Source organism: Echiichthys vipera (genome assembly GCF_963691815.1).
Source record: "Echiichthys vipera genome assembly, chromosome: 15".
Taxonomy (NCBI): domain Eukaryota; kingdom Metazoa; phylum Chordata; class Actinopteri; order Perciformes; family Trachinidae; genus Echiichthys; species Echiichthys vipera.
Genome location: NC_139840.1, coordinates 12,677,336 through 12,690,232, shown reverse-complemented (window position 1 = coordinate 12,690,232; position 12,897 = coordinate 12,677,336). Strand labels below are relative to the sequence as shown.

At 39.1% G+C, this 12,897-nt stretch overlaps 1 protein-coding gene across 2 annotated transcripts in view; it reads left to right on the top strand.

Annotated features, from left to right (window-relative positions):
• Positions 1 to 8,484: 8,484 nt before the first annotated feature.
• Positions 8,485 to 12,897, top strand: part of agap3 (ArfGAP with GTPase domain, ankyrin repeat and PH domain 3) — a gene marked incomplete at its 3' end in the record, with an annotated part of 126,518 nt that continues 122,105 nt past the window's right edge. For both annotated transcript variants that reach the window (XM_083928302.1, XM_083928303.1), the window contains exon 1: positions 8,485 to 9,265. In XM_083928302.1, coding sequence (XP_083784428.1) covers positions 8,896 to 9,265 — 370 coding nt within the window. In that variant the 5' untranslated portion in view covers positions 8,485 to 8,895. The remainder of the gene's footprint in view (positions 9,266 to 12,897) is intronic.

The following is a 12,897-nucleotide window of genomic DNA, read 5'->3' as shown; positions in this document are numbered from 1 at the left end:
TCTCGCAATGTTAAAGGGCTAGTTCGGCTATTTTGAAGTGGGTTTTTATATGGTACTTATCAATTGTCAGTGTATTACCTACAGTAGATGACTGTTAGCACCCTGCCAGTTTGGAGAAGCAGGCAGGGGTCCCAACACCCTGCTAAGCAATGCGCTGCTGTGGATGGGGTCAGCCCTCTTAATATACTTAAGTCACCTATTAAAAAAAAAAAACAAGTGTATGCTATATTTAGAATATTTTCACTGCTTTACCTTGCTGTCAGACTGACTTTCCTCCAGTTTCCACAGGAATCTCTTTCAGCCATTCAGTGTCCCTCTGCAAAAGTTCTTCTTCTGCGTACTCTGGCTCATAAAGGGATCCACTTGTCTCCACAGTTTCGTTGTCACTCTTATATTCACTCATTTTTATTTTCTTGTATTTGTTTGTTCCATAGACCATTTGAATGTCTGACTCAAACAGCTGCTCTGTGGAGTAATACAGTGTGTGGCACGGTTGCACTTATGCATAGGAATACATTTACAAAATGTAGAGCCAAAGTAAAGGGCTGTCTAATGGCAAGGTAGAGTGGTGAAAATATTCTAAATATAGCCTGCACTTAATCTGATATTGTTTTTGTTTTTATTATTTGGGCCTTTTGTTGTAATTAACACTTAGATTAATTTTAAGGAATACAAACATACATGAAACAAGGACGGTGAAGGAAAATATGCACCCATATAACTAAAACAGCAGTCTAAGACAATTACCTTCCCAAAAAACAGAAGGAAAAGGAACAATAACAATACAAGTTAACTGTACATAAAATAAAAATAATTTTTAAAAAGGAGGCTGCATCAATATTTGGACCAAGCGTGCATGTATGTTATGTGTGTTTACATGGGAGGGAGCTATGCCCTGGGTTTGTCTTTAAGAGCCATTAATGTAGTGAAGAAATTTTTCCCATTTCAAATAACACCGTTCCACCCAGCAACGAGAAGGATACCCGTTCATACGCTGCCACCCTAGAAGGCAAAGTATGCCAGTCCGTGACTAATGGTGAGAGAGCTAACTTCCATTGTTGAACAAGCAGTCTCCTACCCAGTATGATAGAGAGATGCACCGATCAATTTTTTTCCGATCCAATTCGGTACGATACCTGGGCTGAGCGTATCGGCAGATACTCAAAACCGATCCGATGCTGCTGTTGAATGTATGAACCGTATACCTTGCCATGTGAGTGAAGGCATCAGGCTTGACATAAACATATAGCCTTGTTAAAAAAAGAAATAAATAACACTTCCATGTAAAGTGCACTGCAAACATATATTTCAAAATGTAATATAAAATAGATCAGCTGCCTGAAATCCAACAAACAATGGCTTAATTAACCTGCTTTGTATGATATTAATAAAAAAGAAATGACTGCTAATTAGCTAATAAGTCAATATCGGAGCCGATATCCAATCCAGGTATCGGATCGGTGCATCTCTAGTACGATAGCAGCCCCGACCCATTCAATATAGAGAAAATTTGGGGTTGACGGATCCCCCAACAGGAATAAGAAAATGCAAAAGGTAAGTTCCTAATTTTCTGGATACAGGTGGGAACTAATGACCAAAAGACCCGTACCTCGGGCAAGTACCATAAGACATGAGTTAATGTACCGTCATAAGGGCACATTGCACCACCTGGGATTACTTTTAAGCTTAACTCTATACAGTATATAGGGCGTCCAATAATTCTGTTAATAACCTTAAATTGAATTAACCTAGTGCAAACATTACTTTATTTATATATATATATATATATATATACTTTTTTGATGCACTTTATATTACGTATTATGTTGGGCCATTCTTCTGTAAATTTAATTCAAAAATCTATTCCTCACACAGTTTTCAAGGAACTAGTAGTGCTATTGAATAGTAAAGTGATGCATCATGGCCCCTACTGTAGCTTGAAGTAATACAAAAGGCAGTCTCTGCATTTTGGGTTGCCGAAGGGCTTTCAAAAGTTGCCTTCAACAGACTATGAATTAGAATTTTTTTAGAGTGACTACGTATGTTCTTCTGCAGCTGCTGTGTCAGTACTCCTGTCTGCTTCAACAAACTGGTGGCGTGCTAACTGTCACTTACTGTAGGTAATGCACTGACATGCACTACTTCATCCAACCACACTTCAAAAAAGACGAACCATCCCTTTAATGAAAGGGTGTCCGCACCAAGATTCAGATCAGCTCCAAAATGTAATGGGTTTTTCCTTGGCCCATGCTCCCCTTCCACCAAGTTTCATGAAAGCAGTTTTCCTGTGAGCCTGTTGAAACACAAACCAACAAAACAACCTGCTGTAATGAAATTACTTGTTTTTCTTGTTAGAAATAATTCCATTAAAGCATATTGTGAAAGTGTGACCTTAATTAAAGTTTTGTTCAGTGTGTTTGAAATGGTTTAATGGTTTAATAACTTGAACCAAAGCAATAGAAAGAGAGTGAGGAGCTGTGCCAAAACAGCCAGCGGGGTCACTGGCCTGATCCAAGCACAGCTATCGAGAGGCCTGTTTGTGAAGGTCAGTGTCTCTCTGTACTGCACTGGTTACATCCTTCGATGGTAGGTTAAGCTGATGTGTCTGGATCGCACACTCGACTCGAGAGCTGAAACATGAAAGAGAAAGGGACTCATCTCTTCCTTCTGATAGTAGTTCAGTTTACTCATGAAATGTTGATGTCTCTTATGCATGTTAGTCATAGTTTGCCCTGAGAAATAAAGGCATTTTTGTCCTTTATTAAGTAACCAAGTCCCTCATTGCTCTCATAAATTAGTGCTTGGCAGATGTATGATTTTTGTAATGTATTTATGTAATTGTCTTATAGTATTTATTTTAAACTATCTTTAAACCTTTTGAGAGCTATTTAAGTAAGTGACTAAGTGTATATTCAGGGTTTGTTAACACCTATTGTATATACAAGTACACATGTAAATGAGGTGACATTGACATTTTCTTTAGATTGTTTTTCAGTTGAACCTTCAATATTACTTTACTCTGTGTTTTATAAAACAGACCCAAACCAACAAACTAATTTTGAACATTGAACATACATTAAAGTAGAGCTCTTCATCAGAGGGCAGCCAAATAGTTTTTTGATCATTTTGAAGGTTTCTTTAGAAGTCTTTTTGAGTATTGTACGCACCATAAAAATGTATTCATAAAGGCTTTAGGTCGCCCTACACATCGTTATTGTCCTAGTTTAATTGTAATTTTTATTGTTGAAACTCAGTTTTATACAATATATGAAGTGGGGGTCCCTTATTTGTCTCTCTTTCAGCTAAGGGGTCCTTGGCCTAAATAAAAACATTGAAAACCCTTGCATTAAAGAGTCAGTGTGTGGTTTTAATGGCATCTAGCAGTGAGGTTACAGGCTGCAACCAACTGAATACCCGTCTGCTCACCCCTTGCTTTCCAGCTGTGTAGTAGAACTACTCTGGCCTTCAGGTAATGTGAAAACTCGAAAGACCCTCTCTGTTTGATTTGTCCATTCCTGGTCTATATTAGAAACATGGTGATTATACACTAATGAAATCATAAAAAGGAATATGCCAATATATCCCTCTAAATCCTACACACTGGTCCTTTAACAGTTTTAACAGTGTTGGTCCCTACAATTCATCGATTGTGAAAACCTCTCAGTCCACTGGCTGGGGATGCCTTAAGCTCTTTCAAAGAACTGTTTACTTATAGTTGATTTCTTTCATGGATACTTTTATATAATTTTGAATTTCAATCAGGTTTCCATGCATGTCATAGCTGCTCTCATCAAAGTAACAAACGACCTGATAATCCAGTTTTAATTAATCACGATTTAAGCTCAGCATTTCAAAATATGCATATGACACACATATGTATGTCCCATTTAAAAATAGGTGATCATTTTTGGATGTCTTAAAACCCTCTCCAGTTAATAATAAATATCTTCAGTCCCCAAAAGTCCATTGCTATTTTTTAGAACCATCTTGGATTCTTGTCTTCAAATTTCAAACCTGCAGCTAGAAACTTGAGTGTGATATTTGACCATGACCTTTCATTTGAAAAACAAATTACAAACGTTGCACTTCTATCTATTAAGGAACACCTTGGTGTTATGCTGCTATTATTTTTTCCTAATTTTAACTCATTGTATTTAGGGTTGAGCCAAAAAGCCTTCTCACGCTTCCAGCTGGTGCAAAGCACAGTTACTCTGGTTTTAACAAATAGAAGACATGCTCATTCCTATTTTAGCCTCTATTCACCCGTTACCAGTTAGTTTTATAGTTGATTTTACTGATCAGCTTTTAAAGCACGTCATGGTTAAGCCCTAAGCTTCATGGCTGTATTGCTGCTCAGGCATTGCTCAAGACTAATAAAGGTGACTGGGCTGTTATGATCAATGCAGGGGCAAGTGAATTCCCTGCATGAAGATCTGAGGCTTCAGTATCAGTGACATTATTTTAATTACTCTCTTTTCAAAAATGGCTTTCATTAATTGTATCTCTTCATCTCTTTAAGCAATATGCTGTGTATTAATGAAATTGCCTGACTGTATGGAGCCACGTCCTGAAATGTCTTAATCTTGGTTATTGAGCTTCCATATAAACACATGAGTTGATCCTGATCAATAACTTGCCTATACAGGTCAGTCAATGCCCAGGCTCTTCCTTTTAGTCCAAGTAGTCTCGTAGATATCAAGATTTCCTTTTTTAAGGGAGACCTTACAAGAACAATGTCAATTACACATTACTATATATACAATAGACTAATTATTTTCACAATAAAGAAAACAATTAGTCAGAGAGGCTTCGTGTAATTTTTGAAACCTTCGAATGGAAGACAGGATACTCAGCTCTTTGGGACTAATAAAAAAGTCAGTATGATGTATGAAACAGTGAACAGTCATTGTATATGTAACTACTGTGAGTGTTAATGACATTATAGGGGTCAGGTGAGGGGCAGGGTTGTACAACATATTCACTTAAAGAACATGTGATTGGGCCCTCACCGTCAATGTTAGATAGAGATCACTGTTTGTATCAAAGCCATCCACTGTGTTTAACAGTAGCGATTCAGGCAAGCAGATGGGTGTGACCCCTCGCAGTAATGAACATTAATAAAAGATGTCAGTTGTTTCCATATGTAACATGTATTTAAACAAGAGGCAGTGAAATACTGTAGTGCTTTATGTTTTCTTTCTGGTCAACTGGCATGATATCACTTATTTTGTATAAACTGAGCATAAATACCTGACTGATTTGAAAACAAGATAATCAAGTTCAGGTTGGAAGTATGAGGAGTCTTCTCTGCATTCCTTGAATGGCATTATAGCTCTTCCTTTGACTCCATCTCTCAGCTGCCTATGTGCATTTCATGCAACTAGCACATATTGCCAGAAGATGTTTCTCTGGGGTAATCTGTGGTTGATGAACATAGTTACAATAATGAGACTGTCTCCAATTTGTCTTCGGTAAAGCAATATGATCATGGTCTGTTTAATAGTGAGGCCTTTGTCACATGAGGGTTTTGGCCACAAGGACTTATTAAGATGGGTAGAGAGGAGGAGGAATCAGCTGGAAGCTTCGGATTGAATCCTTTGCTATTTTAAAATAAGAATCAATAATTCAGACAGGTTTTTACAAATGTTGGCTCTCCCGCATGTGTTCCTCTCTAGGTTCCAATGAAACTTGACTTTTCAAGTATTCATAGTGACTTCCAGTGTCCTGGGGAAGCTTTCAGAGGCTTTCGCAAATCATTTGGAGAAAGATACCTAATGAGTCAATGGGGAGGCATAGTGCTCAAACAGCTAAGGTAATTTTGCAGTTCTGTGAAACCAAAACTTGAAATTAATTTATTTGAGATGACATTTGTTCAAATTAAAAAAAAGATGAGATGAGGTGTTAATACTAATCAAACACAGAGTTGTCACTCTTTTTTTCATGGCGTTAGTGCTTATGCATACATTTGCGAGTTCATCCTTAATGACACGGGATATCATGTTTTTAAATACAATGTCTGAGAACATAAACAAGATAACCAAATGTCTTTTCAATACATTTTGAATACCCTACATTGTCATATATACAGTACATAAATATATATATATATATATATATATATATATATATATATATATATATATATATATATATATATATATATATAGATATATATATATATAATGCTGAGAGAAATGGCTTAGATCACATGGCACTGAGTCATGTCATGTGCCATGTTGTATACTCTAGTTTCTGTTATAACAACATGTTAGGTCAGCCATTTGTCAATAAAGGAGAGCCCTGCAGGCGACTTTTGTGTCATACCCCTTATTACATCATACATAATAGCAGTGCCAGCATTATCATGTGTCAATACATTATAAATGAGTCAGAGGATTGACTTCATAATTCATGCAATTGCACAGAGCATGAAACTCTGAGGCCTACAAGCAGCGGATAATCATCATCATAAATGGGAAACTATTTTTAGATCATAATGTAACTTGTGACTTCCTGCTGCTTTTGAGAAGAGCTCACCTAGGCAGGTAATTGTTTCATAGGTTAGAAATGTAACATAAGTGTGAAATGAACTGGAGATTATTTTAGCCAAATGAAACAATCACTGTTGCTTATACATGTTGTTTACACTCAAATAGAGTGCAACAGGATGAGCATTGTAATGTGTTTGGGAGGAGGAAATTCCACATTTGGTCAACAGATGGTGGCAGAAGGCTGAAGATAACACGCACAACATGTGGTGTGTGCAGTATGTTGCAGAAGTGGTTCATTGTTACATAAAGATACGTATATATGTCTTCAGTCCTCAGATTCTGACATTGCATTGTATACGGTAAGTTTCCAGAGCCGTAAAAAGCTGATCAACAGCTTAATCTCCCAGACACATTATTATAGACACAACACTGATCATTAATTCATGAAAAATAATGATCATAATTCTCAAAACAGCAGGTTGTTCTTGCTCCTGAATGTATAATTTCTCAGACACAAAGCAGCTGTACCAAAGAATAAAACGCTGTGTGTCATATAGCAGCTGTTCAGAGATGTGCATTATCATCTCCGATATCACAACAGGTTTGGTTACATAATGAATTAGCCTAGATAAACAGAATTGGATAAACACACACAAGAAAAATAGATGCATTGAATTAACTGAATACCATGGCAACCATATCAATTACATTTGAAACTATTGGCACTGTATTATGCCTTTTGAGAACACTGAACAAAAGGTTTTCTTAGTTATCTGCATGGAATCACAAGGCGTCGAATACCAATAGATTGAAGCTTTGTTTCCATCTGTATACTGGGAAGAAGAAGTATGAAACATGCGTATTGCACTCTGTATTATTAATGTGTGAGAAAATAGCTTCAGAGCCTAAGGCTGCCTGAGAGTTCAGGAACTATAATACTTTTTCCCTTCTGAATTATATTTGAATGACCTTTTCCTTTTGGCAGTTATTTTTCTCCCCATTCCTGCATCAAAAAGCCATGAGAGTTTACCTGAGAGTATTCCATAGTTTCCACACACAAATGACAGTGACGCTTTGTGTCTGCAGCTATGTTTGATGAGTCATTATCTGCACCAGCAGTACAACTTTGACTGATTGTGACAGTCATGCCTTTAACAGCTGTTGTTGTAGTGTGCATTCAAACCAGCAGGTGGCTCTGTATCTTCCTTCTTTTTTTTTAAAGAGGAGGAAGATCCATCATGATCCATATTACACCACTTCTTATGAGATTCCCTAATGCAAGACATTTTAAACATGCTGTGATAGAAGAATGCATGCTGTGGAGAAAGTTGGTGACGTGCAGATGAGTGACAAAGCTGACAAAGCTGCCTCTTCTTTAATAGTTTGTCTTTTTACTTATTTATCATGATTTATGTATTCCTTAAAGCCTTATACACATGTGTATGTAAAAGAGGTGGGATCACAGAACATCTATCAAATGATAAACAGTATTTGGAAATAGCTGAAGTCCACCTGTAACCTGTTCTAAGACAGGAAGTTGAATATAGAGTAGTAGATTTTGGGGGTTTACACGAGGATAAAAAACGAAATGATACTGGTGCGAAGAAATCCCTAAAAGCATTGCAGTCTGTATGCGTATAACTGCTCGTTCATGTGCACGTGAAAGTGAACGTGTGGGCCTGCATGATATTGGGGTATATGCTTTAATCGAGACTAATAACAACTACAAACAAATGATATTCCTAATACAAATGCTACTACTCGTGTATCTTGCAGTGGCCGTTTTTTTTTTTGGTTGCATAACCGTCAGGTAGGTTATTATAATGATGTGCACGTTGCGACTTTCTCCCCCTCCACCAAATCCAATCACACCCTCCCCCATCTCAAGTACAATTACGTGGTAGGTGACGTTTCAGCATGCGGAGGAGGGCGCTGGGCAGGGACCACTTGGACCAAAGAGGACTAAACGCTATTTCATTTCAGCGCAGAAACAACGCATTGAAGGCAGCGGACCAGGGCGCCGTGCTGAAGCCTAGCCCATTGTCTCCTTCAAACAGAGCAACTAAGGAAGACGGCTTTGACCAAAACAGCGGTGCAGCCCAGAAAGGAGTGTCCAAGTGGTAGGCATTGCGGGTTTGTAAGCCACAGAAAAAAAGGGCCCTGGACAGATCTGGTCAATAACGGAAAATGAATCACAGTCAAGTTTTAATAATATGAGCAAGAGCCGCGTTTTGTTGCAATTGGCGACCAACTATTGATGCTTCTGCGCCGATCGTTTTCCACACCATCCATTCGCGCGGACTTCTTTTGTTCGCATCGCTTGAATCCCAAATTCTAGTGTGCATATTTGGGTTGCCGTTGTAAAAAAAAAGAGTTAGTCGCTCCGAAAAAGAGAAGAAACAAGATGAATTTCCAGTCGAGCGTCCCAGGGTCCGGTATCTCGCAGCAGTCTCAGCCAGCCATGCCCACTCCAGGCACGGTCCCGGCGCCAGTTCCTGTCCCAGTGCCCCAGTCCATCCCGTCCCAGTTCGGATCTGGATCGTCTGCAGGTTCAGGGGGTGGTCAGTTTGGTTCGGGGACTGTTTCGGGCCAAGCTGCCCAGCCCGGCTCAGCGGGCTCGCATTTTGTTTTGTCCAACTCAGCGGCCATCAGGGCAGAGATCCATCGGTTCGAGTCTGTCCACCCGAACATCTACGCAATCTACGACCTGGTCGAGCGCATCGATGACATGGCCCTGCAGAACCAGATCCGAGAGCATGTAATCTCCATTGAAGGTGAGTAGGGGGGTGGGGATTATACTGGGTTTTCACTGTCTTATTGTGCTTCTCATTCATTTAGGGAGGGGGGGGGGGGGGGGGGGGGGGTATGGGGTGGTTTTTGAGGGGGTGTCCCATTTTCTTTCCTTTTAAGTAGGTACACATAGTCATGGGCGCGTAGTAGGCTACAGTGTCAACAATCACACTTTGAGATTGAAGGTTGGGGGCGTAGCCGATCTCACAGTGCCGCTCAAGGAGTAGGCACTCCCAATAGGCTACACTACAGTGTTAACAATAAAATGTACAATTGTAGGCATACTCACAAGAGGCAGTCTTTGTGATTGTAATGTGCCCTCTGAAATGAATCTGCTGTTTGCTCAAGGGACTATGCCCATTTGCACTTCAGTCTGGCCATGTTCATTTTGAACCCATGTCAGTGGAGCTGAGGCAACCAATATTGAGTCACATGTTGCATAAAAGTAATGATTGCCCCGAATAATGCAGAGGCACACACACAGCTGTTACACAGGGTGCAGGAGGGAGGAAATGATGTGCCACTAGAGATGGCATGGTGGACATCATTGGTTTCTTAATAAAGCCACTCAGCGGGTATATTCTTCACACACTGGAGATCAAGTCCAAATCTTATTACCTGACCAGGGAAGGATGACAGTGACTGTAAACCATCTACAGCAGCATGTCAAATCCAAGTGAGGTTAATGCGCTGTCAGGTGTGAACGTCTTTTAGATTATTGTGGCCTTTTCTTATGTGTTTCTCCTTGATACCCACCCACCCAAGTGTCCAATCAAGACCCTACCATTCATCAAAGTCAGCTGTCAGTCAGGGGCCTGGAGGAGTATTACAGTAAAAGTCTGAATGAACACGTCCTCACCACTGTTTCCAATACTGTCCTTGGTAGCATTATCTCAATTCAGATGCATTGCATAAGTTAGTCATAAGATAAAATGAATCAAGTTGCAGTTTTATCTTGAAAGCAGCAATCAGTGGAATACAGCCTGTGTAGTTTTATTATGTTTATAGAATTATGGATAGACATCACAAGTTGGCAAAGTGAGAAAGTAAAAGTAAAATAATCTCTTAAACGATGTTATTGTTTTGTAGTGGGCAGTACAATTTGAACATTTTGTCATTTTCAACAAAAATATGGCGATTTTGTTAGCAGGTAATAACTACGGTTCCTGTGAGGAGTGGACAGCAGGCCAGTGGCAAAGATTCATGAGAAATGTTGTTGAAAGTTAAAATACTATAGCCTGAAAGGGGACATATTACGCTAATTTTCAAGTTCATACTTGTATTACAGGTTTCTAGATGGTTCACATGCTTTAAAGTTCAAATTCGTTGTGATTTTTCCCGTACTGTCTACCTGTATTCACTCTCTGTCTGCAGCGCTCCTTTATAGCGCCTGTCTCTTTAAGTTGTCCGCATCTGTGCTCTCTGCAACTCTGCACCGCCATTGCACCTGGGGAATGACTGCAACGGCATTGTAGCTGCACCTTCTGTATGTATAGTTGTGACATGACAACCGTACAGAAATCCGGGCGGCTCGTTTAAAGGCACGGTTTCTAAATTTAGGCTGCATGCATTTCTCTGTCGATTGAGTGTTTAAATACGCTCACAGTGTTTATATAGCACCTCGACCTTCTCTATAATTAAAAATGAAACAGAAAAAACATGTTAATCTCACTTTTTACAATATGGGTTGTTTAATGCAGCTTTAAGGAAGATATTGACATGTTTGGCTTTAATGTAGCTTGGTGGTACAATATGTCAAGGTTATGAACAGACCTCAGGATTGTCAGAGATGACCTTGACAGTGTTTGGGAAAAATCTGAATATGTAGGCAATACTGAACACGCGTCAGAATATTTCATGTTCCCTGTGACAAAGCAGGAATAGACATTTTGTTTAGTTTTTGTCGATTGTATACTTATATTTTAGTTTTGACATTTACCGTGATTTAAATGTGTCATGCAGTGTCCACAGACCCGATTAATATGAAAGCCAGCCTCATAACAAGAAATCAACTGGTGGGCCTGTGGTGTCAGCCTTTTGAGGAAAGAATGAGTTTCCTTTTTTTCTGATGCCTTCAGGATTGTTGCATAACTGTCTCAATGAAGGCATGTCTCTGTATTTTGAGAGGACGACACTGGAGCCTTTTATGAGTTATCTTTTTAGATGTTCCTCTTAAAAACAGGTTATTGTTTGTGTTATTCACAAATCTGATACAATTGTTTTGTTTCTTCTTCCTAAAAGATGAGAACACTCTTGAAGTCAAGGAAAACTCCCACCTTCAGCTTTCACAGTTAGGTGTCATGCATATATAAAGCATTCTAGGTATAGAAGCTTAACTTTATTGTGTATTCATCCGCGTTCAAGCTGTTGTGTCAACTTCAGCTAGACTTTTCTTTTTCCAGTGTGCCCTTTAACAACCCTAAGAAAAGATAGTGTGTTAGCATTTAAATGTATACTGCTAGCTAGCCAGCAAGTTCATGAATATTGGGTCATGGTTGAAGGCCACTGTAACTTTTTATTGTTGTTAAAACATGACATATGGACTGCATTAATTTCTACTGCAGCTTCTGTTGTTGCAGAAGCTAGCCTCGCTCGCAGTGACATCTATCTCACATTTCTCCTTGTGTGACTGTTATCAGTATAAAGATAATAAACGAGCCCCTGCTTTCTGATTCTGAAGTGCTGCATGCTAAACCTTATTGTGGATGTCTGAAATTATCTCTCAGTAGGATGTCATCTGTATTCGAAGGGGTATTCTTGGTAATAAAACACAAAACTGTGATAGTAATAACAGTGTGTCCGCACCTGCAGGCTTATACAACATGTTGAACTGGGAAATGTTTAACCCCAAAGCCAAAATCCACTGCTACACAACAAAACAGGCATACAAATGCAAAGTATACTCCCTGTAACCGTTATTTATGAATCTGTTTAGCACATTGTAGCATGCTTGGGGTAAACTTTGACATGTGTATGAAGAATGGTGTTGACTTGATATTTCAAAGTATACACCGTATGTCAGAAGACATAACAGGTTTTGATGTCCTCCCAAAAAAAACATTGCATTAGCTTTGATGTAGATTCTGGTGCTTTTCCATGCTGTTAAATTAGATGCAGTTGCCCTAATCACTGTAACTTCAAGAGGCTTTGAAGAGCTGCAACAGGAGACATTGACATTGACTTGTCTTCACCTGCAATGTGGAAGTGCAGAGCTGTTCCTCTTCAATCTTGCATCATTGCAGAGTCTGTTGCTAAGGAACCAGTGGCTCATGCATTTAGCTGAAAATGCTGAAAAAAAGTGAATATAAATTACAGCCTTTGCAAAATGAATTCTCATTCTTACTAAGGTTTCATGCTGGTTATTGTTTGTGTGTTTTGTTTTTATGCCTTACATTATTCCTTTCCTTGCAGTCATTGATATTCAGGGTGCTGCTTGGTTTCTATGCCAATATATGCAATCATATTGCAATGTTGCCTGATATCAGACAGAACTGTCAACTAGTACACACTCCGTTTACATATTCAGTCTGACCTTGCCTGCACTCTAATAGATTTTCATGGGGGAGGGAGATTCGATGTTCCCCAACCAATCACAAGAGACTTCTGGTCAGAGCTG